The sequence below is a fragment of the Chenopodium quinoa genome, unplaced genomic scaffold, assembly GCF_001683475.1.
Source record: "Chenopodium quinoa cultivar QQ74 unplaced genomic scaffold, ASM168347v1, whole genome shotgun sequence".
Lineage (NCBI taxonomy): Eukaryota > Viridiplantae > Streptophyta > Magnoliopsida > Caryophyllales > Amaranthaceae > Chenopodium > Chenopodium quinoa.
In genome coordinates this window covers 5,209,992-5,234,190 of record NW_018742763.1, presented here as the reverse complement: position 1 = coordinate 5,234,190, position 24,199 = coordinate 5,209,992, and the positions used below count along the sequence as shown (strand labels likewise).

Below are 24,199 nucleotides of genomic sequence, written 5' to 3'. Positions count from 1 at the left end.
GGACACCATCGATATTCATGGTGCCGTAACCTCTGACCGTCTCCCTCTCAGTAGGAGAGACGACGTTCAGCATGTTCTTAGTCATAAGAACAAGGTATGGCTTCTGGGGGTCGCCTACAAAAGGAGCAACCTTACTTGTCATCCAAAAAATGATATTATGAGAAGAGATTTAATTAAGCAAGGAAAAAGAAGTTACCCTCGGCCTGGTTTCCCTTAGGTGGCCGACTACCTTCCGGGGTACCGGTAATTTTGGCCATAGTGGTAGCCGGCTTGCTAGCCGACTGTTTCCTAGCCTTACTAAGAGTCTTAGTATCACCAGCCGTCTGCTTCCTAATCTTTGAAGCAGGCCCGGACTAAGGGGTAGCCGGATCCTGTTATTACGAGATAAGTAGTCAGGACAATGAATACAGGAAACTTGCACACAAAAAGTCCAGGATCACAGTTATACCTTGGCAGCCCGGGAAAAAGGCGACTCCTCTACAAGGCGCTTGCCCAGAAGGGCCGAACGGTATTGAGCAGCAGCCTTTTTTGAGGCAGAAACCTTCTCCATTGCCTCGTCTGCAGAAAGCACCACAAAAAGTTAGAAACCATGCAAAACTTAAGCCAGGGTGTTTCGGTTATAAAAACATGCGGTCAGATACCTCTCGGCATCTCTGCGCTAAGGCCACAGGCGGCCAGGTACATCCCATCGTACAACCAATTGTACTTGGGTATGTAATTTTGTGGAATGGACTCCCTCACCCCAGTTTCAGGGTTTGCCTAGATAATAACTTTGAAGAGGCCCGAGTCCAAGATCTCTCGCCTGGCCTTCTTTGGAACAGGTGGCAGGTCCCCGCCGTCTGCTAGGTAGGGAGGATCCCTGTCATATGTTGTATTTCTTGTTCCGGGCATGGTCATTGCTGGTAACAATGTAAAAGGTATTGCGCCAGTCCTTCCATTTATTCTCCGCCCAAGATCATCATATAGCCCTTATGGCTCGAAATTTGGTACCAGCCGGTCCCTCTTGCTTTTGGGGTCCGATTGAGGTAGTTCATTTGGGTGGACGCCTTAAAAATAGGCTCCACCTCATGCATCTCACATCCGACAACATACCCTAGTATGTTGAACTAAGAGTTTGGGGCAAGCTGCCAAAGGCCAATCTGGTAGCCGTCTAAAATCCTCTCGACAGCCGGGTGAAGAGGAAACCTAAGGCCCGCCTTAATGGCCGCCTCATAGCACCCAAAGCACTGGTCTCCATAACTGGCCGCCTCGGGCCATACTACCTTATCCTCCCTATCTGGGACGGATAAGAAATAATCACTTCCCATGAAGTGTTGAAAAAGGAAGTTCCCTAACTTCTCTTCCATCACCTTCTGTCTACCTTCAAGAACATGGTGATAGAACGGGGTGTGTGACTCTCTATAGGAGACAGACGGCTCCACCCATTTTTCCCCCATTTCTACGGATAGGGACTGCCTTGCCGACTCCAGTCTAGAATATTTCTCCTCTAAAGATAGGGAGTGTCGACTAGAGTCGCTGGACTCCGACTCGTCAGAAGAGTCGGATGCTAGGTTTATCTGTTGAGAATCATAAGGGGCCGCCTCCTTCTCTGGAGACTCGTCACCAGTTCTTACAGAAGAGGATCCGGCTATGGCCATCCCTTTTTCAGAAGACCCCTCTTCAAATTCAAGGATGGAGTCACTAGGGGTGCTCGGGGTTCCGGGCGTTTGGTCCGATAATTCGCTAATATGGACCCGGATAGAAGAGCCATCCAAATGTTCAATCGTTTTTGTTTTTTTGGTTCTTTCCATACTGTCCTGCATAGATACAAAGACAATTGGATTACGGGACTTGCGCAAAGATTCAAGTACCGCAAGGCAGTCGGCACCCCTAGTCCTAGACTCAGCCGTCCCCGGTGACCGGCTGATTGCTAACATAGGCCGTGCCGGATGCTTTTGAGGTCTCATTTTCAAAAAGAAAGAAATTTAAATGCAAAAGAAAAACAGAAAAGGATAAAAGAGCAGACGGTTACCTGAAACTTAAGTTCTGAAAAGAAAGCTTGATCAAATAGGCGTCAAAGGAAAGTAGGCGGATGGTAAAACCAATCGTCCAGAAAATCAGAGCTCAAGTTCAGTGGTCCGAGAGTTCTCTTTCAAAGTTTGCAGAGTGTGAACGTAAGACTTTGGTCAAGGTCCTTATATCGAAAATTTGTGGAAGTTGAAGAGTCACTTCCAAATCCAAAAAAAAGGCAGGAAAAAACCCTCGGCCAATCGCAGGACAACACCAGTAGCAGGTCGTCGCCTGTTACAAGCCGGCACCTGTCACAGGTGACATGTGACCAATCACGTGCCACCTGTGAGGGGAAAATGATTAGGGGATTTTCCCTCGTCCAATCATCATCAGACACATGGACCAATCAGGCCCTGCCAAGTGTCCGCCATAAGGACCAGTTAGAGCCTGCCACGTGTCAAGCGTTGATCAGTCCACCTTGGACCAACTGTGCCACACCACGTGGCCTTCCATATACCAACAGGTACAACGGCCACCTAGGCCCAATTTCTGGGAGAAGCTCAATCAACCCTAAGTTGACCTAAACGTAGAATTGGCACGCTTCCCAAGACTATAAATACATTCATTAATCCTCATTAAAGGGGGGATTGGAGAATCATCTCACCAAGAGAAACCAAAACACACGTGCATACCAATTGCTAGATCAGGCTTAGCATTAATTGCACACCCTGATCACTCCTCCCTTCCGAGGAACCAGATCACTTTTACTTTCCGCACTTTTTACTCCACATACAAGTACTAACTTGATCGTCGGATGCGGAGCTCCCACCACCCGGAGTCTCCGTTGTTTTGCAGGTACAGGCGCACGGATCCAGTCTCGGAATTGTAACTCTCCCGCAGGATATAAAAAAAGCCCGAAACAAATACCATAGAGAATACAAAAATAAATGTGTACCATTTCGGAAAGTCAATACTATGATGATACCATTGCAAATTAAAATAATCATAAGGATCTTGTTAACGAACGCCCTCGGGGCGTTAGATAAGCATTTAAAATATTTCCTAAAGTAATATTTAATTTAGAAATGCATGCCAAAATCATGCGTCAATCGGTGTAATTAATGTTCATTTTAATTTGATATTTTACTTTTAATTAACTTATCCAATGCCCCAAATCATTTGTTAGCTTTTACCTAATAACAATAATCAGATCATAATAATTCAGATCATAAAAATTCAGATCATATTACTCAAGCTAAACATAGCTTTATAGCTTGATAGGTTGAGAATTTCTATTCACAATTTGACTTAAAAAAAAGGGTTGTATTTATGTATTGTAAGGATTTAATAAACTGACCATGAATGAATCTGCGGTCAATCCTCAACCATTCAACACACAAAAAGTCCTTTGTATCACTTCCCTACATTAATTTATTGTATTGGCAAGTGGCAACTAACCCGTTCCATTGAATTTTGGACTATTTATAACGTGAGTTCATGGCAAAATGAATCTATTTTACCATTTTGTATTTTTTAATTTCTGAGCATCTCTAGGTGGAGTTTAACTCAAGTTAAAGTGAATGGGATTTCCCAACAATTATTCAGATTAAAATGATCCCGCCTTACGCGTCGTAATAGACCAAAACAAATTTAAATTAATACAAGGAAAAAAAAAAAGGCACTTTATTCTAAGAAGTCCTACTGCAAATGTAAAGCAAATTACCAAAATAGCTCTATAATAACGAGAGACTTTTTTCCTAATTATTATAATAATTAATTCAACTCCCGCCAAATCCACAGCTTTCAGCCTTTTACTAACATTAATATACTCTGGTCATTACTAAATACATCAATTTAATTCATTTTTTTTCCACGTTAAAGGGTAAAATGGGCATGGGAGAAAAAATCCCAAAAAAATATTTTTAAAAAACAAAAGAATAAATATATAAAAAGAAAAAAAAAAAAAAGAGACAGAAGAAGGTGGAGTTTCAATTTTTTATGCAGTATTTGGTAGATGACGTAAACCCACCAATACCACCCACTAATCAATCTAATCTTCTTCGAGAAGTTGCCTTGGACTTTCCATTTAGTTGACCCGTTGACAAAACGTTTAACATAATATCATATGCAACTTCAAGATCTTCATCATCATCATCATAAATATTTTATATTATCATTGTCTTCTTTGTTTTGGACGGTTCTGATCCGATCAACACTGGGTCCCACCATTTTTGTCCAAGATCATAGCAAATATTCACCGTTAAGATCATAGCAAATATTCACCGTTGATCTTGTAGGCCCTTATCTCTTTCTTTTTCTCTCTTGTTTTGTTTGTGCATTGACTAGGACGATTCTAAAACAAGCGCGGCCGCAACGGTGGCGTCGGTGACGGACTGTGGGTGGCTGTGATCGCCTTCATAAGTCACGGTCAACATTGACGCGTCATCTAACGCGCGCTCCACATGTTTACGCGCTGGACATCCTCGCACGCTACTACATTTGTAATAACCCCTGATTTCCAAAATAGAGAAGTAATTTTAGTTGAATTGAAACTCCATGTTCTATCATAAATTAAGACGAATTTAATTACGAACTAACCTTGGGTGAGGTGATCCTTTGATTGGTTTCTGACCGTATTTTCTCCATGAATAGTCATCTGGTGGAATATCAGCCATTTTAACACTGATTGCTGGCACTCTAACCACCCTCTTCATTCTTGACTTCCTGATTAAAGTCAACCCCAATCAGCAAAATTTACAATTTTATCTAACTTTTCTTTCCCAGATTTTAAAATTTTGACTTCAGTTTCCTTTTATTGAATTTAACACAAGAATTACAAACAATTTATTTTAACATACAATATAATACACAGAGTGACAGAGTAATTAGATAACATATTCCCAGATTATTATTCATGATTTCATAGGAAGTCATCTAGAAATAAAATCTATCAAACAACCTACTGATTTAATAAGTAATTACAGTGAAAATTGATGAATTTAACAAAAAATTAAAGTCAAACAATTCAACGGAGCATTTTTTTTTATTAAAAAAAAAATAAATTGAAAGATCTAACAAAAAAAGTCAAACAATTTAACGGATCATTATTTATTTTCGAAGGAATGCATAAGAAAGATGATTAAATTATAGCAAAAAAATTAAATTGAAAAGTACCTTCGTTTGGGGCAATGGCAACGGCCAGAAGATCCGCCACATTTGGAATCATCCATGGAATTACACTTCCGCTTCAAAGATGATGAAGAAATAGAGGGTTTACCGACGGATGAAACCTGGGATAAATTGGTAATCTGAAACCCAGAAGACATCGACGGTTGTACACTGTCGGTATCACCAGTTAACGACGAAATGTACGAATTAGTCGCTGAAATTGGAGGCGACGATGAGAAGTTTATGGTAGTAGATGAATCTTTGCGCTCTATTGGTTTTGGTAGACCAAGGGGCTGGGGTTGACTATGGTGAGGGTGGTTATTATGTGGAAGAGGTGGTAATCTTTGGATCTGAGATGACGAATATACCCTTGTAAAAGCAGAGCCGTGCGACGGCTTCAGCTGCTGCTGCTGTGGCGGTGGCGGTGGCGGTGGCGGTGGCTGTGCTTGTTGTGCGGTTAGGTGGTGAAGAGGGCCACGACGAAAGCGGGCATGGCCGGTGCGAGAGCGGTCGAGGAGGGAGATAACTTTCTTGAACTTATTAACAGCGAGATCAGCAACAACCTTGTAATCAGAATCAGAATCATCTTGATTTTGATTCTGATCCGATGTGGTGGAATCATCTTGCTTTTGCTGGTGCTGCTGTTGGTGGTGCTCGTGTTGAAGATGGTGGTGGTGGTTTTGTGAGAGTAATTTGATGAGCTTTTCAACGCTCTGAAGACCCGCGGCCGCCGCTTCTCGCACCGCATTTTCTTCCATCCTAGCAGCGAAATTATCGCTACTACTTTTGTAAGCTCCTATCATCATCTTCACAGGCCAGTTGAAGAATTGCTCTAAAAAGAGAAGAAAAAAAGAAAAATAATAATAAAGGAAGAAAGAAGAAGAGAGGGTCAAAATGTTTAGATGATCGGCTTCATAGTGAAGGATGGCATCGGATGACTCAACTGATATTGTCGTTTCAATTCATTTGATAGTCAAACAAATCAACAAATAGTTATTCAACACGTGTCAAAGGAGTTTGTTCAGATTCTCAAAGAGTCTTACGTATAAAGAAATGTCCGGTACATTTGACCACGCACTTCTCCTAACATTTTTTATTAATATTATTTTATATTTTCTTTGTTTTTGGGACCCACGCAATGAAAGTAAAAACGAAAATCGAGGGAAGACCGTGTTTGGAAGGGAGAAAAAAAGGAAATAAAAAACAAATAATGGAGTTTATGATTAAAGAAATGTAAGAAAGAGTCAAAAAGGTGAAAAGAGAGCCGTTGGATTAAAGGGTCGGTAAAATTGGAGGGATGGTTGGGGACAGAGAGGTAAGGGTTGACCTTTTAACAGCTTTTAATGTGAGAATAGTCCAGATTATAATTGTGGATGGTGGTGTTGGGGCGTACTTCTATTATTGTTTTTTTTTCTTTCGACAATTTCATTAAATGTCATTGACTACTTAAAAATTTCACTAAAGGTCATTATATTTTTCAAAATTCACCAAATGTCACTGAAGCTTAGTACAATATTATCAAATGTCATTTTCGTTAGTTGACCGTCAGTGTCCGTTAGTTGACTCCACCACTTGTCACTTTCTTATTGGTCCGTTTAAAAAAAAAATTAACAAAAATTAAAAAATAAACCATAAAAGTTTTGATTGTTCAAAAAATTTTTAAAAAAAAATATCAGAAAACCTCCAGCTTCCCCTTCCCCTACCATCCACCCTAACCTTCACCACCACAGCCCAGCCCGCCACCCCACCGATCCACCCTAACCTCCACCACCGTAGCCTAGCCCGCCGCGTCTCCCCCCACCCCTTGAGTCGTCGTTTTCCCCCATCACCGAAACCCCACGCAACCACCAGAACCCCAAAATCGCATCCCCAAAACCCCAATATCGTCGCAATTATTGTAATTGGGTGGCGAATTGATGCGATTGGAAGCCGGAAATACCAGGGGCTGCAAGGTGCTAGTGCTGCCGCGGTGATTGTGGTTGTGGGTGGCTGGAGATTTTTAGGTAGTAATGGTTATTGCAAGGAGTACTATTGTTTGGTGGTGGCCGTGGTGTGAGAGTTGGTGGTTGCCGCTACAATTGCGCCGATTGCTATTGTTGTTGGCGTGGGCTGCTTGTGGTTTGTTGCAGCGGTGAGGGTGGCAGCAGGAATTGGTGGGTGTGAATTGGTAGGTTGTAGTGGTTGGTCGACTGCTAGGTGCGACTGGTGGGATGTGGCTGATGTTTGAATTAGAGTAGGGGAGCAGTGAAGGAGAGGGGCTGCCGGAGTCAAGGGGGTGCGAGGAAAGGGAGGGGAGAGGGGCTGCCGGATTTTGAGGGTGAGGGTTCACTAGTAGAAAAAATGAAATAGGCACCGCACTTTTCGCACCGGTTCTTGAAAATCGGTGGGAAAAGAAATGGGCGGGATTGGAAAAAAGACTTTTCACACCGGTTCTAACCAAACCGGTGGGAAAAGTATGTTTTTCGCACCGGTTCTAAGAAAACCGGTGGGAAAAGTGAGTAATTCGGACCGGTTCATTTCAAACCGGTGGGAAAACTGTTATTAAAAAAAACCACTTATATTCTTATTTCTTTCTCTTTCAATTCCTCGATCTTTCCTCCTCTCTCGTCTGAGCTACCTCTCTCTCCTCTCCCTCTCCTCTTTTAAAATGAATCTCTTTGTACTCCTTCCTCTCTCTCTGTACTCCTTCATATCTTTCTCCCTGTACTCCTTCCTCTCTCCATCCTCCATTTAAGTGTTTCTCGCTGTACTCCTTCCTCTCTCTCTCCTCCATTTAAGCGTACTCGAAATTCTCCATTGAAGGGGCTTTTGAGCTTTCTCTCCTCCATTGAAGCAGTCTCTAAGGTTAGATGCTTCTTTTTCTTTAATCATCTAATATTAATTTGACAATCTAGTGTTAATCGTGTATTTAATTGTTAGTATATACTCAATTTAGGGTTATTCGAAGTTGGATAATTGAACTATTGGTTATAGAAAGTCGAAGAATTTAACGTAATTTTTGGAGTCTAGTTTGATAATTGAGTCAATTTTGGTTGCTTATTTGTGAATTGTAGTTTATTTATTTTATTTTATAGGAAAAACACAAATTCACAAATTCTGGGGGTAAGGGAATGGTTTCAGGGGTAGGGGTTTCGAGTCTACGGCGGATTCGGGTTAGGGAAAGGGGTGGGGGTTTCGGTTGGACAAACAGTACAGTCGTCAAAACCACTTCGTCAGTGAGTTTTTTTCTGTTCTTCTAAATCGCAGCTTTTTTTTTATTCAACATTAATTTCAGTGTTTTTTAATTTATCTAATTCCTGATATTTTGTTTGTGTGGTTTGATTTTTTTTTTCATTGGGTAGGTTAAACAAATTATCAAAAATGTATTTGCAATTCTACATCAACGATAATGGCGACAAAGTCTACACTACCAAGGTTCATTCTTTCTCTCTTTCTTTCCTTTTTTTTAATTAGCTCAAATCATTTAAAATTTTAATTTTTTGTTTAATTTGCATATAATTTCATTGGGTGCTTTTTATTTTAAATAGTATGGGTAAATTAATATTAGTGCTTTGATGATATGTTGCTTGTTGTAGTGAAAGATTTGATGAAAAATGAAGCATGGATTGAATATAACATGATAATATCACATTATTATTGGAACACCCTTGTTGGGTTGATTAATTAATTTTATGAAATTCTAATTTTAGGGTTCATAATTCGAAGTAATGATTTAATTTCATGTGGTATTGCAGAAGGAATCGCCTATTGGTAAAGCCACAGAATCAGCTCACCCAGGTGAAATTGTAGCTACCACCTTAAACACGTTGCATTTGTTTAAATTGAACAATTTGTGTTATTGTTATTGTTGTTGTTGGTATGTGCTAGTAAACCCTAGAAGGCCTTTTTGAAGAACATGAAACGAAATTTGATTGAATTTTGTTGATGATTAAGTTTTTGTCGTTGCATTTGTGTAGCCTGATGAGGCTTATTTCAATTGTTATGCTGAGAATGTTATGGTTTCATAATTGTTAATGGAATTCAAGGTGCATTCATGGATGATTACTATCATGGTTTTCCGATTGTTAAAACTTTTGGTTTGGTATTGCTTCGACTTGCTAATAGGAATATTTTCAGTAGTTGGTTGGTCTGATTGGTCTTTGAAAATTGAAGTCGTTATTACTGTTTGTCCATCTGAATTTGTAATTACTCAGCTATGACTGGAGTACAAGGGAGACTGGTTTTTTATTTGCATTTGTACGAGTCTTCTCTTATGTAGGGTGATCCTGGAAACCCTTGAATTCTGTTATCTGTAACGAGATAGTAAATCTCTTTCACATTTTTTATTCTCAGGAGAACAGGAAATAAAACATGTAGGAGATATGGTTCTTTGTCAACTTCAACTGAGCATTATGTCGCTGGGTATGATACTATGATCTCAAATATTATGACTGAAATATGTTTTTTTTTTTAAATAATGTTTCGTGGCTTTCTTGATATAATGCAGTAAAGATTTGCAGTTATTCTTATTTTAATTTTACCTATCTAGGTCTGAGTAAGCATTTAATCCGAAGGATGTAAACCTCTGCAAGATTAATGCTTCCCCACAACGTTCTGCAATTTGGCATTTAATATATACTTTTGTTTTCTTTTACTAGTATTTTTTTGGAATTTTATTGACAATTTATCAAATATTTTTCATCAAAGATGAAAGCTACTGAATCATGTTCATCTTCAGCATCAACAAGTAGGGTGCTTTACTCTTTTTGGCTAAGTCCTTGTTCGTGGCACGTTCGATTTGCTTTAAACTTAAAAGGTTTTATCTTTGCTTTCCTTAATTTTTTTTCCCTCCAATATTTTACTTATTTAGCATTTTCAATTAATTGCAAATTCTGATTATAATTTGGACTAATTTGAGCTTGATCATGCTGTAGGACTTCAATATGAGTACAAAGCAGTTGATCTTATCAAAGGGGAGCAATTTAATCCAGGTGACTAAAAGCTTTTGCTTCGTCTTCGTTATTTATTATGATTATTATCTGACCACTTAAATAAAACCAATGTACTGCTCTCAATTTGGTCAATTTAGTTGTTTTGTGTACATATATTGAAGGTAGTAGTTTTTAGTGGGATGTTAATTAACATTTGTAGTGAAGTTGGAAATTTTATTATGATTGCTTTCAATTAAAATCATTTTGAAACACTGGAATTGAAATAATCTCGTGTTTTTCGTTGATCAATACTCTTGTGATATTAGTTTCCAATATGCACAATGTGCTGAAGGATAGTAATAACCATTGATAGTATTATTACTGCTAGGATACATGGTCCACAATAGGCTAAGTCCCTGGCTAAGCTGCCCTCTGCTGTGGACTTGCATAGTTTCTGACATTTGATTCGTAAGTCTTTCAGATCTTACAAGTGAACTACCAAGTATGAGTTAATCAAATACGGAGTTCTAAATAGCAGTCACGGTTGTGTCAACGTGTATTCAGCAGCTTTCTGTGGTTTTTTCAAAGTTTTATCTGGCCTTTTAGCAACCCACAACCTGAAAGAGTAGCCATGACTACCTTATATGGCTGATTTTAGTTAATGTCATTGCAGTCCATCACCTCATAGAAGATGTATTAACTTTAAAGTTGATAAAGATTTAGAATTTGAGGGAAAAGAAATTTTGTGGGTGCAACGAACTAGTATTAATAATTGGACCACTCTCAAAAGCTAAATATTATCTTGTTGGTAAACTTGCAGGCATTCTGGCCTGCCCTGTGGACCCATAAATCTGTGAGATAGGTACAACTATCTCACTATAGTACATGAGAATTTCAAATAATGTCATTTTCAGATTGAGAAATAGGAGTTTGAAGTATAAGTTTCATTATTTTAGTGATTAATGGCCTAAAATTTAGTTTGAGATTGTGAAATGCTGTAACAGACTAACGGTCATGTATTCATTTCCTTATTATTTCATTGGTGTTGTAATGTATTTCTCTTATATAATGACTTTCCGTGTCTGAAACAGAGGTGGAAGACAGAAGCCATAGAGAAATGTGATGTGATGGTATATACAAAAATCTTCCTCGAGTTTCCATCTAAGTTTTAGCCTTCCGGGGTGGAGAAAGAGTTCTTCATCTATGCACATGACAGGAGAGGCTACTACACATCAGTGCAGCCAGAACAAAAACAGTCGCATATCAAACAGAAGAGCAGCCTGTCAGCCTGAACACACAACACAGCAGCCAGCAGAGCAACCACCAGCACAAGACCAGGATAGCTCCTGCTGGAACTCAGACAATATGCTGTTTCTGAAGAAAATATATATGTTAGTGTTTATATGTAAATTTTTTTTTTAGTTTTTTAAAGTGTAATATTACAAGTTATTGAGGCAAATATATGTGTTTTATGTATATTATGATTATATATAAGTATTTGGTATAATTTAAGTGAAAAAAATGCAAAAAATAAAAAAAAAAAATTAATTTTTTGGGGCACTTTTGGCACCGGTTTTGGAAAGAACTGGTGCTAAAAGTTTTTTTAAAATTTTTTTGGAGACTTTTGGCACCGGTTCTAAGTAAAAACCGGTGCGAAAAGTTCGGTTTTTGACACCGGTTTTGAACCGGTGCGAAATCTTTTGGTTTTAGCACCCCCAAATCCGACCCGGTTCAAAACCGGTGCGAAATGGGGGATTTTAACCGGTGGGGAATTTTTATTTTCGCCTAGTGGTTGTGTGGGTGGGTGGCTGGAAACAAAAAGGGGAGGGGAAGGGGGTTTTGGGTGGGCTGGCTGGTGGTAGAAGGGGTGGGGTGGGGATTTGGTGGTGTTCTAGTTATTTATTTATTTATAATTTTTTAAAAATTTTTTTGAATTATTTTTGTTTTTTTTAAAAAAACGGACCAATCAAAAGGTGACACATGGCAAGTGGTGAGGTCAACTCACGGACAGTGACGGTCAACTAACGGAAATGACATTTGGTGATATTGTACTAAGCCTCAGTGACATTTGATGAATTTTAAAAAACACGATAGCATTTGGTTAATTTTTTAAGTACTCAGTATCATTTGGTGAAATTGCCGTGTTTTTTTTTACTGGTAACCGGATGCTCCGGTTGAGCTTTTATTTCTTATCAATGCTTTTATTGTTTTTTTTTTCAACTCTGCCTGAATTGGCTGAACCTGGCTTTCAAACCTTCCTTATGTTGTTGAAATGCAACGACTTTTTGAGCATTCTACCTATAGTTTAATTCATTTCTTTTAGTGGCAAATTATGAAAAATAACTTTAATTTAAAATTGGGATTGACCTTTTAAAAGATAATCAATCTCAAATTTGGTCTACTAACAATTAGTCAACAATTGGATTATAAAGTATAGAGTGCAATTTGATTTTAAAGAGAGAACAAAAAAGTATAGACAGCTTATTATCCTGTCAAACGAAATATATACATACATATGGTTTAGGTAATAAGTTAATAACCAAAAATATTAATTTAAACAACATTAAGTTATTATATAAAAATTTAACAAAAAGACAATAGAATAATTTATCCTTGAACATGACTTTGATTATAAAATCTTGTAAACTATTTTAGTTCTTATACAAAGTACGGTGATTACTAATAAAACTTGTATGTGACCCTAACGTTGCCCCAAAATGTTGCTTTGAATAATTTTCTTTTTTATAATGGGGTTTTATGATGAAATTAACATGTAGGTGATAACAATAAATTAATAAAGTATTGTAATTGTTAGTGTTGGAAAAATACATGTTGATTCCGGTAGGCGACGATTGAAACGCGCCTATTTAAACATGTGTTAATATGTTTGGCAATCATAGGATGTGGGAATTGACTTATATGATTAGGGACAAGGAAAGTAGGGAGCCGCCAACAAGTTTTTAAGGAACTTGTAAATCGTTCGTGGATCATTTAAGGCAACCACGATAAAGAGACAACGATTGACCCATGAAGGTTACACCCCATTCATAATCCATGAGATTACAAACTCCATGTGGTTCGGAACCACGAAAGGAGGATTGGGGATGATGGTACGAAGTGAGTCATGGAGTCATATTCACCGTATTGGCCTCTACTTGATTCTTGTAGTGAAAAATATTTCCTGCGATCTCAAATGCTCACAATACAAAGATTCAATTTGCTTCAAACTAATATTAAGCTAAATTGGTTGAATGTTAATGCAACTTATAATTCTAATTATTAGTGATCACTTCAATTAACAACAAGATTAAAAAGGTTCCTAAATCGGTCGTCCAGATTATCTTATTAAGTGTGATTTTCAATTACATATTCCCTTTAAACATGCAATATGGTGATCAATACAATAATAGAAAAACATTAACATTGGAAGCAATTTAACCAAAAATCTAACAATTAACATATGTCGAATATAATAAAAATCATTAGGAGTATAATAGGAACAAAAGAAACATACATGATTTCTTACTTTGATTGTGTTTGCTTGCAACTATAAAATAATAAACACGTTAGTAACTTTAAGGAAAATAAACAATAAAATAGATATTAAATTAAATAAAAGTATAGTTGATTTGGGGCCAGATCCTCAAACAATTCTACATTTTCACGCTTTGGTTTAAGTATAGAACTTCGGGTAAAGTACGGACTCCGAGGAGTGCTTAAGGGATGAATTGTGTGAATAAGGAAGGCAAGTATTTAGGCTAGAGCATAAGAGAGAAAGAGAGTATGAATTGGTGCCCCGAAACTGTTCGTATTTATAGAAGAAATGTGAAGGGTGAGGTCCGGAACCCTTAAAAATGAAGCGCCGCGGAAGAATAAAGCATCGTGACACAGGAAAGGTTGCCGTGGCCGGTACTAATTGTTGTGCACGTGTGCACGGTACAAATACCGTGGCACGGTAATGCTAATGGGGCGCGTTACCTAATTCTATCAGTTTTAAAGTCAAAGATGCGTAAAAAGATAAAATCGGATAAAGCAAAACTGCCGCGACACAATATTTCTGCCGTGGCACGGCAGATGGTTTTTCTGGTAAAGTCTTTAAAATTCATCTTTATACTATTTTCTTTAAAAACATGTGACATTTGGGCACCGTTTCAGCTATTTCGGACTCATTTTAGGTTTAGGGTTTTATAATATTGTTCGGTTTCATAGCGTCCAAAGCTACGCGGAAGAGAAACCCGCCCAAGACCCGCTCACTAATTAAAGCAACTAATTATTTAATCACGTAATTAACAACATAAAAGAGAGAAAAAGAAAAGACATTCTTACCCTTGACGCGTGCTTCGCTCGATTCACGAGCTCTTACTTCAAAGCCCGAGCCTCGCAAGTGCGACGGCCTCCTACGGCTCGCACCCTCGACCCGACCCGAACGGTCCTAGTCCCGAAGGTTAGTCGGGACTTGACCAATAAAAACTAGAGTATTACGAACTTAATGTTTTCTCTCTTTACTAAGGAGATGCCTTTTTAGTTCCACTCAAGTGTTCCCCCAAATCCCCAGTTATAGGGCAATGAACCTTGATTTCCCATTCTTAATCAATGTTGGAGATTTGCATTTTCCTCTATTTTATTTTAATCAAAAACAAAATAAAATGCTAAATCAATCAACAAGCTACAAGTGGCAATGGGTGAGGAAGAATTAGGTGAGGACCATTTCAAGGGGGGGGGGGACCATAACCTTGCTCATCAAGCAAGGCCTTTAAATCGGTCCCCACTCAAAATCGGACCACTCCACCACTTGGCTGGCTAGCAACCTGCCTTGACTGCCAGCTACCGCCTAGCACCAAGGCTAGGCTGTCCAGCCAGCACAGCCTATGCATGCGTGCTGCTAGCAAGCCACGCATGCTGGCTGTTGCCTATGCGCTGCTATGCAAGGTGCTGGGCTGCTGCTATGCGAGGCCTAGCACGCATAGCGTGCTGCTACTTGGTGCCCCTACGCTGGCACGCAAGCACAACATGCTGATATACACGTTTTATACGTATGTTTTTCCCGACTTTTCATTACATTATTGTATGGTTTTAGGCTCTTTAGAGCCATTTTCCGCTGACATTCTCTTCTCTAGTGTGTTCGGTGCATTTTCATAAGTTTTACAGGAACTTGAAGTTTCCCAGATGATTCGGACACGTTTTGAGCGATATTGGAGATGTTGGTGAACAAGGATGTAAAACCAAGCTGAACAAGAATCGATCCTTGAAGAACAAGAAGCAAAAAGCAGATTTTATAATTGTGCCCGATCGGGCTCAGCATGCCCGGTCGGATCGAGCACAGAAGGGAGTGTTCCAGCATCGATGCCTGCTCCAGCTTGGCTAGCAAGCACGCACATCCTAGCACTTGCATGCGCAACACGTTGCTAGCATGTGCGATGCTTGGTGCTAGCGATGGCTGGGTGCTTGGCCTAGCATGCTAGCAAGCACGCAACGCACCATGCTTGAGATGCTTGCGGGTTGTGCTAGCTCATGCTTAGAACGATGCGATGGCTAGCGCTGCTATGCTAGCACGCCTAGCCACGCATGCACAATCACACCACACACACGCATGCATGCATCTTGCGATGCTTGTGCCATGCGATGTGCGTGTGTTAGGGATGCTAGGCACCCATGATGCGCATGGGTTGGTGACCTCGCCTAGCCTAGCACTTGCATGGCTAGGCCAGTGCGAGGCTACGGCTAGGTTCAAACTTGTCGCTTGCTTGATTTCACGTCTCATCGAATTCTAAATTCGACTCGACTTGCGACGCTCGGTCTCGACGCTCTAAACTCGATAACTGACGTCTTTGTTCGTAATACTCTAATGACTCATCTAATCCTTCGGATTGATTTTTGTCGTTTCGGATCGGTTATTCGATTGTGGTGCGACCCGAAGGGTTCAGTCAAGATTAAGCCGTAATTTTAATTATGCATTAATGTTACTGATTGGAAGCGGCCTCCACCTAGGCGTTCCGATCACTTGACCTCACTGAAGAATTAGCTTTCTAATAATTCCAAACCCTCTATCGGAATAATACACTTGTTGGAAGGACACCATTCCTTTCAATCTTCCACTCGTCCTTCCGGACAAGTATGCAATTAGTGTATAACCCTATTCCTATGTCGCTTAATGTCTCTTCATGAACTATAAGGTAAGATTCTTCGTCATCCTTATTATGTCCAGAAGGGTTTCTCGATTCCCGTGTTTGACTGCCAATTAACAGATGATTTCAAAAATCCATCTGAGCACGACCATGCATTTTCACAGTCTTACTCTTCGAGAGGCCTTGTAAACAACAAAGACATATTCCCTATGTTTAATGGGGGGACATTCCCAGTCTTGTACTGAAAGCTTCCCTTACTAAGTGGACCTAGTCGCCTGAGTGTTGCCGTTATAATCCCCATTTACGGCAGACGTTTGACAACATCAAAACGACTAGTACTCAAACAAGAGAACTTGCAATACTCATGGTCGAGGAAAAAGGTTCCGATAGCTATAATAAGAAATATACTTATTGTTTGGGGTAAAAATACCCTTGAGAAATGGACCTATGCTGATGCGACACGTGTCCTTACGCTCAGCGCTCAATGAGCCAATTAGGGTATGACACGTGTCATCCAAAGGGGAAAGCGGGCTTTAAGTCCACAACCCTAGAAACCGCAAAGCGGCAAAGCGGGAAGAGGCCCATCAACTTAGGTAAAATAACCTAAGAGGCACTTACCCCCAAGACTCTATAAATACTGATCATTTACATCAGTTGAAAGGGGGATCCATATTGAATACACATTCAATCCTCACAAATGAGAGAGTGAAACACTCAAATATTGAGGCTGTCTTAGATAGCCGGAAGATCACTCCTCTTCTAAGAGGAGCCTGATCACATTTACATTCCGCACTTTACTCCTGATACATGTTTTAACTTGATCATCGAAGGCGGAACTCCCACCCCCGGGAGTCTCCATTGTTTTGCAAGTACAGGCAGCCAGAGGTCAGTCTTGGTGTTGTAACTCTCCCGTAGGCACTCAGAAAACCCCGAAACATTTGGCGCCGTCTGTGGGGAGAGTACTACTAAGATGGCTTCACAACAGTCTGTACCACCTGCTACTAAGAAATGGCCTACGGTCGTAGTCAAGGACCGAGTGCCTCCTCCCTATCCTAAATGTCTTAGTCGGCTTAAACGTCGACCTACCCAGACAGCTTTCAGAATACCTCAATGGGGTATTCACATTCTAACCGAGAGGGGCAGTCAGGCGGCATGTCCGTCTAAACCGACTCTCAGATTATCCACACGGCCCGTATGTGCCTCAGCAGCCATACATGCCGTGTGGACAACCATGCATGCAGCCGGCCCCTTTTCAGGGGTCAGGCGGCAAAATTGTCCATTAGGACTAGCAGCTCCGCTTGCAAAAACCTTGGGGAACAACCTTTTTTGTTCTCAAAGAAATAACCTTTTGGTGTGAAAGCTAGACCGCCAAGTAATAGAGGTGTCATCAAGCCAACTATCAAGCACAGCAGGCACCATGAGGCCAAAGGTCCAGTGCTATAGGCATCGTGAGGTCATACTTGTCCCATGCTTAGACATGCGGCATCATGCCACCAAGTAGCCTCTCAGTCAGACGGCATGCTCAAGCATGTTGGCATACAAGCAGTAGCTAAGCCAACTAAAGGAAGTTCAAATACTTTAAAGCCCAGATATATACAGGCGGCCTCAAAGCTGAGTCCAATGGGTCCGTCCATGGGTGTGAGCAGGGGTTGATTAATTCACAGTCGTCCACGAACTCCCTTGTAAGCATACCATACAACCGACACTCCCCCTAACAAGAGCATGCAATTGCACTCAGGAGGGGCAGCCGGCATAATCACGCATGGAAAAGGCAGCACTTTTTCATGCCCAAGTTTGAATGTCAGCCACAAGCGGCATAATGGAGGAAGCCTTGATCTGGTTGGCTTCTTATCTCGAGAGCACCCAGGCGGCACCTCTCTTGCTTCTTAAGCTAGCAAGCGGCTGTGTATATATGTGAAGGGCTACATGCAATTAGCATGAAACTCAATGGGTACATCCGACATCTAGCTAATAACCCCAAATGAGCATCTAGCCGGCATAGGTGCATGAGCCTTGAATGCAAGAGCTAAATGGCTTACTTTGAACACATACAGGCGGAACTACACTTGACTGGTTGCGCTACTTGCATAGAAGATCGGCTGTGCTCCTAGCATGATAAACCGGTCGGCATGCCCAAGCTGGTTGACATACAAGCGGCCTTGTTAAGTACTGCCTGGGGTAGATCATGGCATGGGTGTTGTTAAAAAATGTACGCTTGTATAAATGTAAGTTATGGGATGCATGTAACAACCCAATCACCGAGCATGGGTCCCCTCATTAAGCATACAAGCGGCATTATTGTAAGCTGATCATCATTTTTATGATTTTGATATTGTAAAATAAAAAAATAAAAAAAAAGGCTAGCTGGAGTACATGAACCAGGCGGTGTGAGTGCTCATAAAACCATAAAAAGCTAATGCTCCACCATTATAATATTATCATTATAAAAGTCACTTTTATAATAATAAGAAACATTATTATCATCTTGTGATAATTAATGTTAGCAATATTATCATCTTGCTCCCCATGAGTAACCTTTTTTTTTTTTTTTTTGTGTTAACCCTTTTGTTCATAAAACCATCAAAAATGATGCAAACAAAAGCAAACAAGCCTCCAACCCCACATATTCAAGCGGCATTATCACGATCAATCTTAAGCCGACTGTATGAAGGCTAGCCGAGCCCGGCTGTGTGTACGCGTGTCAATACCGTGGCCAGCTCTAACCACACATCCGGCATTATTGATGGCTATGTGTATGCGAGTGAATGCAAGCTCGCGAAACCGGTTGGGTGGCGCATGAGTCACACCATTAAAGCCGGCTGTGCTAGCTTACATTTAGCTATGCATTCGGCAACAATAATAACAATTGTATTATATGAAAGGTCATGAAAAGTCCGGATGGTCGAAGCAATTGAGAGCAGGCGGCATTATAGAGTTAGCCTCCATTCTCTCCCACTCCTATTGAGTTTAAAAGGCTCCTCAAACCCGCAAGCACAGCTGGCATGGAAGAGGCAGCAAGTGAAACTGGCTGTGAGTGGTTAAGCTATGGTTTTAACATATTAATTGTTGGCAAACCGACAACCAAGCATCCGGCATCCGCATGTGTCGCAAGCCGGCTGTGGGTGTGTGTATCAACATGATGCCCAGCTAGCAACATCATAGTCGGCTAGAAATACAAGCGGCATAGTAGCCGCATGGGGCTATGGCAAGGGGGTCTGGACATCTCCGACTCCGATTAACAAGCTTGAGAACCCATCAAGCGCTGAAGCCGGATTGGACCTATGCCGGCTGTGCTTAGGCAAAACAGCCACGAAGGAACCGGTTCTCCAAGAGCTCTATTGTAGACAAAAAACTCAAGGGTCAGCCGGCATTGAAAACAGCTGGCACTCAATGACATTATCACAAGCGTGACTTCAAGGCTGGGCATTGAGAGCCCATGTGTAAGAAATAAGCGGTATGGGCAATGGCTGTATGTGTGGCTAGGAGCCTTGCCGAATGAAAAGCTTGAGGTTGAGCTAGAAATACAGGCGGCATTACTCTCTAGTCGGTATGCCGGGTGTATGGCTAAACAGCCTCGCCACATGTGGATGGAGTAACTCATTGCCGCATCTTGAAAATAATCGCCTGGTATAAAGGCTTGCTCCGGTTTAGGCCAGCATTCAAAGAAAAGTCGCTAATGTAGCTGCAAGATTGGATTAAACAACTCCATCGAGGCCTCCTGACTATAAAAGCAACCGGCCTTGTCACGTATGAGTAAGGCAGAGCTTGTGTGAACACAAGTGTCGAGTGTGGGGCTGGACGCCTGGCCGCATGCATATCGTTTGAAGTCTTGCCATCATCATTATGATTCAAAAAAAAAAAAACGGCTGTATATATCAAGCTGAACCATGGAAAAACCGGCCTGAGTGTCGCATGTGTTGCACCATTGCAACCGCCTGTGGTTTTTAACTCTACAACGTCATGACCATACTCCATTAAAGCCGATTGTATATATATGGGTTGAAGCCTAGACGAATTGGGTTAAGGCCTAGCCGCCTGAATCAACTGTCTGTGCCATCATCGCGCCTGGGTACCTCAACAAATTCTTGCTCTCTTTTCGAGTGTATGTTGCTTGGAGCATTGCTGCATGTCTATGGGTTAATAACCCCCTGGCACTTGAATTTGAATCTAACCAAGCGGCATGGTAGAATAACCGCCTGATGTAGCCCCCTGACACTGAGTATTGTCCAAGGCAGGAGGCATCTCAATAGAGAGTCGCCTGTATAAGCCGAGACAAAATTCGTTTCTCGAGCTCAGTTACTTGGCGTCCCATGGCCGCCTGTATCCATTTGAAGAAATCGGTACCATGAATCAAGCAGGAGGCATCTCAATGTCATCCAGCACATTGACGAAGATTCTCCATTGAAAGGTACCATAAGCACCATGTGCTTCCTTATTGTTATTGATTGAATTTCAATAGTATATTTGTATAAGTCTCCTTCCAAAGGCAGCATACTAACCGAAAAAGGTTTAAAAACTATGTTGAAAAGGCTTAAGTAAAAGCACCGCCTGTGCAATGTACAAGCGGCAATAACTAAATCAGCCATCTGCTCCAACATGAGAAAATTCAAGCTAAGTCTAAACAACTTAGCGGCTAAGTGTTGTTCCTTTTTGAACAACCAAATGAGGCTTATGGCCGGATGATCTATCTAAGGCCTCTGGCCGGATGATCTTTACTATACCTACTCCAACATGACTAGATTAAGCCAAGTCTAACAAACCTAGAAGCTATGGATTGTTCCTTTATGAGCAACCTAATGATCTAAGTCAGGCCTATGGCCTGGCGATCAAAATGAGGCATATGGCCGGATATTCATTAAATTTAAACAATACGTCTGTCTTTCACATGAGCCGGCGTCCGACGACATCCATTTGGGTGAATTCGTCGTAGAGCATCTCCCATTTGGGTGGCACATTGCTCTATACACAAAAACAAACGGCCCTACCGACTGTCTATAAAGACAGCTCGCAGTCGTTTGCAATGATCAAATGAGACAAGGATAACAAAGACTACCGACTATTCTACAAAACAAACGGTAATCAATAATATCTGAGTCGGATAACCGTCTGCTGTTGTTCAGGGGCAACTCAGTCGGCTAAAAATTTGAGGATTCAAGCTAAGTTCAACACTTAGCAGTTGAGCATACGAAGCAATCAAGCGGCTTTTGCCGTCTGGTTCCTCTATATGCCTACATCCAAGCGGCAAAGACTGATTAACCCAAAGGGCCAATTCACAGTCGCTCGACCTTAAAACTAAAAAAGGAATCTAAAAGGCATGAGAAAAACCGCTTGTCTTAGTAACACTAGACGGCACTAGGCCACTGTTCCTACTTGGGTTGACGAAACTAAGATAGTTGAAGCAACCGCCCGTAAAATAATAAGCAGCTGCTATCTTGGTTAGATGTTCTAGGTGTCATGCAAATGACCTATTTTGAAATACACAAAATAAGCTAAGTATAGAAACTTAGCAGCTATTTATAGTTCCCTCTCAAGGACTAAAAAAGAGGCCAATGGCCGGATAATATTGAATGCTTGCCCACCTCCTCGATGGTCGACAGTCTACCTGATATGGGGCTATCAACATAGTGGGGCTAAAAGCAATAAGAGTCGACATCTATCTAGTTCAGCGGCAATCATTATTATGATTGATTAACTTTGAAAATGTCATACCGTTCAAGGTATCAAAATTTTCCAAGTTAATCAAGTCCCTCTTTTATTAAACTAGACACATGCCGACCAAAGAGGCTTAAAGGGTCTTACTTTCGAAAGGAACAATCTCCCTTACACGAGAGATTACTCATTCCGAGGGGCTAATGTTTGAGGTAAAAAATACCCCTGACAAATGGAGCTATGCTGATGCGACACGTGTCCCTACACTTAGCGCTCAATGAGCTAATTAGGGAATGACACGTGTCATCCAAAGGGGAAAGTGGGCTTTAAGTCCGCAGCCCTAGAAACCGCAAAGCGGGAAGAGGCCCATCAACTTAGGTAAAATAACCTAAGAGGCACTTACCCCCAAGACTCTATAAATACTGATCATTTACATCAGTTTAAAGGGGGATTCATATTAAATACACATTCAATCCACACGAATGAGAGAGTGAAACACTAAGATATTTAGGCTGTCTTAGACAGCCGGAAGATTACTCCTCTTCTAAGAGGAGCCTGATCACATTTACATTCCGCACTTTACTCCTTGTACATGTTCTAACTTGATCATCGGAGGCGGAACTCCCACCCCCGGGAGTCTCTGTTGTTTTGCAGGTACAGGTAGCCGGAGGTCAGTCTTGGTGTTGTAAATCTCTCGTAGGACACTTAAAAAACCCCGAAACACTAATGACAATTTGTATCTCTTAAAGTATTCTCATAGGTCGATCCAGTCCAGTTCTAAACTAGTACCTATGCAAATGATGTATGACAATCATGTCCTCGTAGCACAAGAAACGGTGCTATAAATCATACTACACACTAATCTCAAGTGGTCATTAATCGTCCATCGTTTAAATGACCTTGATTAGGGATGCTTTTCGATTAAAATATTCAATGTTCACTTAACAAGTGTTTCTTTATCTAAGACATGGTCTTGATACCCTGTTTTGAATATTCTCAATAACCGAATGGACTCATTATTTGATTCTAAACCACAATTAAATAGAAATGGAGTAATAATAAATTTGCTGAAAATTTGATTGCTCCAAAATTCAATGGTTCAACATAGTGTTTTACATTAAAACATCAAGTTAAATTAAAACATATATACAGGGAATTTAAAGCCAATCTCCAACATGCTTGATCCCCATTGCCTCAACGTGCTTGTTATGCTTCACTTGAGGCAAAGGTTTAGTCAATGGATCGGCTACATTGTCGTCCGTTCCAATCTTACAAATTCTGATTTCACCCTCGGACTTCCATTCCCTTATCATGTGAAATCGCCGCTTGACATGTTTGACTTTCTGGTGTTCTCTTGTTTCCCTAGCCTGAGAAATAGCTCCATTGTTGTCACGATAGAGGTCTATCGGACCCTTGATGGAGGGTACAACACCAAGTTCACTAATGAACTTACGAATCCAAACTGCCTCCATATATGCTTCCAAAGCTGCCAAGTATTCGGCTTCAGTTGTAGAATCTACAGTGGTGCTTTGCTTAGCACTCTTCCAACTAAACACTCCTCCATTTAGGCAGAATATGTACCCTGACTAAGACTTGGAGTCGTCTCTGTCACTTTGGAAGCTCGCGTCAGTATAACCTTCAACAACCAAATCATTATAGCCACCATAGACTAGAAACTTATCCTTGTTCCTTTTCAGGTACTTTAAGATATTCTTGTCCGCAGTCCAATGCGCCTATCCTGGGTCTGATTGGTATCGGCTTGTAGCACTCAAGGCATATGATACATCCGGCCTAGTACATATCATGGCATAAATGATCGATCCAATAAGTGAAACATATGGAATCTGACTTATCCTCTCTTGCTCATCAGGTGTCTGTGGACACTACTTCTTGCTGAGAGTAATGCCATGGGACATGGGTAGGTGCCCTTTCTTGGCCCCTTCCATGTTGAATCGTGCCAGTACCTTATCAATATAAGTACTTTGGCTCAATCCAATCATCCTTTTAGATCTATCCCTATAGATCTTGATGCCACTGTGCCTCTCCCAAGTCCATCATTGAAAAGCACTTACCAAGCCAGCCCTTTACGGACTCTAACAGTTTAGTGCTGTTTCCAATGAGTAATATGTCAACGACATATAAGACTAGGAATGCGATGTCACTCCCACTGACCTTCTTGTAAACACAAGACTCATCTGGATTCTTGATAAACCAAACTTACAAATAGCTTCATCGAATCGCAGATTCCAACTTCTGCTTGCCTACTTTAGTCCATAAATGGACTTCTTAAGCTTGCATACCTTCCCAGCATTGCTTGGATCAACAAAATATTTTGACAGTGTCATATACACAGTTTCT

General features: G+C 40.8%; 2 protein-coding genes across 3 annotated transcripts; one reads left to right on the top strand and one right to left on the bottom strand.

Moving 5' to 3' along the window:
* Nucleotides 1-3,723: 3,723 nt before the first annotated feature.
* On the bottom strand, nt 3,724-6,113 carry LOC110724341 (probable WRKY transcription factor 7; the record flags this gene model as incomplete). The annotated part of the gene is made up of 3 exons (XM_021903764.1): nt 3,724-4,500; nt 4,588-4,713; nt 5,164-6,113. Coding segments are annotated over 3 exons (1,245 nt in total), but the record flags the coding sequence as incomplete, so codon positions are not given.
* Nucleotides 6,114-6,876: 763 nt separating this feature from the next.
* On the top strand, nt 6,877-11,521 carry LOC110724421 (probable maleylacetoacetate isomerase 1). Of its 2 annotated transcripts, XM_021903839.1 has the most exons (7): nt 6,877-8,001; nt 8,499-8,571; nt 8,892-8,934; nt 9,490-9,558; nt 9,875-9,952; nt 10,071-10,127; nt 11,159-11,521. In XM_021903839.1, the coding sequence occupies exons 2-7, from the start codon at nt 8,518-8,520 to the stop codon at nt 11,188-11,190; spliced, it is 333 nt and encodes a 110-aa protein (XP_021759531.1). In that variant the 5' UTR covers nt 6,877-8,001; nt 8,499-8,517; the 3' UTR covers nt 11,191-11,521. The 2 variants fall into 2 exon arrangements, with proteins under 2 accessions (XP_021759531.1, XP_021759530.1); XM_021903838.1 differs by lacking the exon at nt 6,877-8,001 and having other exon boundaries at nt 8,013-8,571.
* Nucleotides 11,522-24,199: the final 12,678 nt, after the last annotated feature.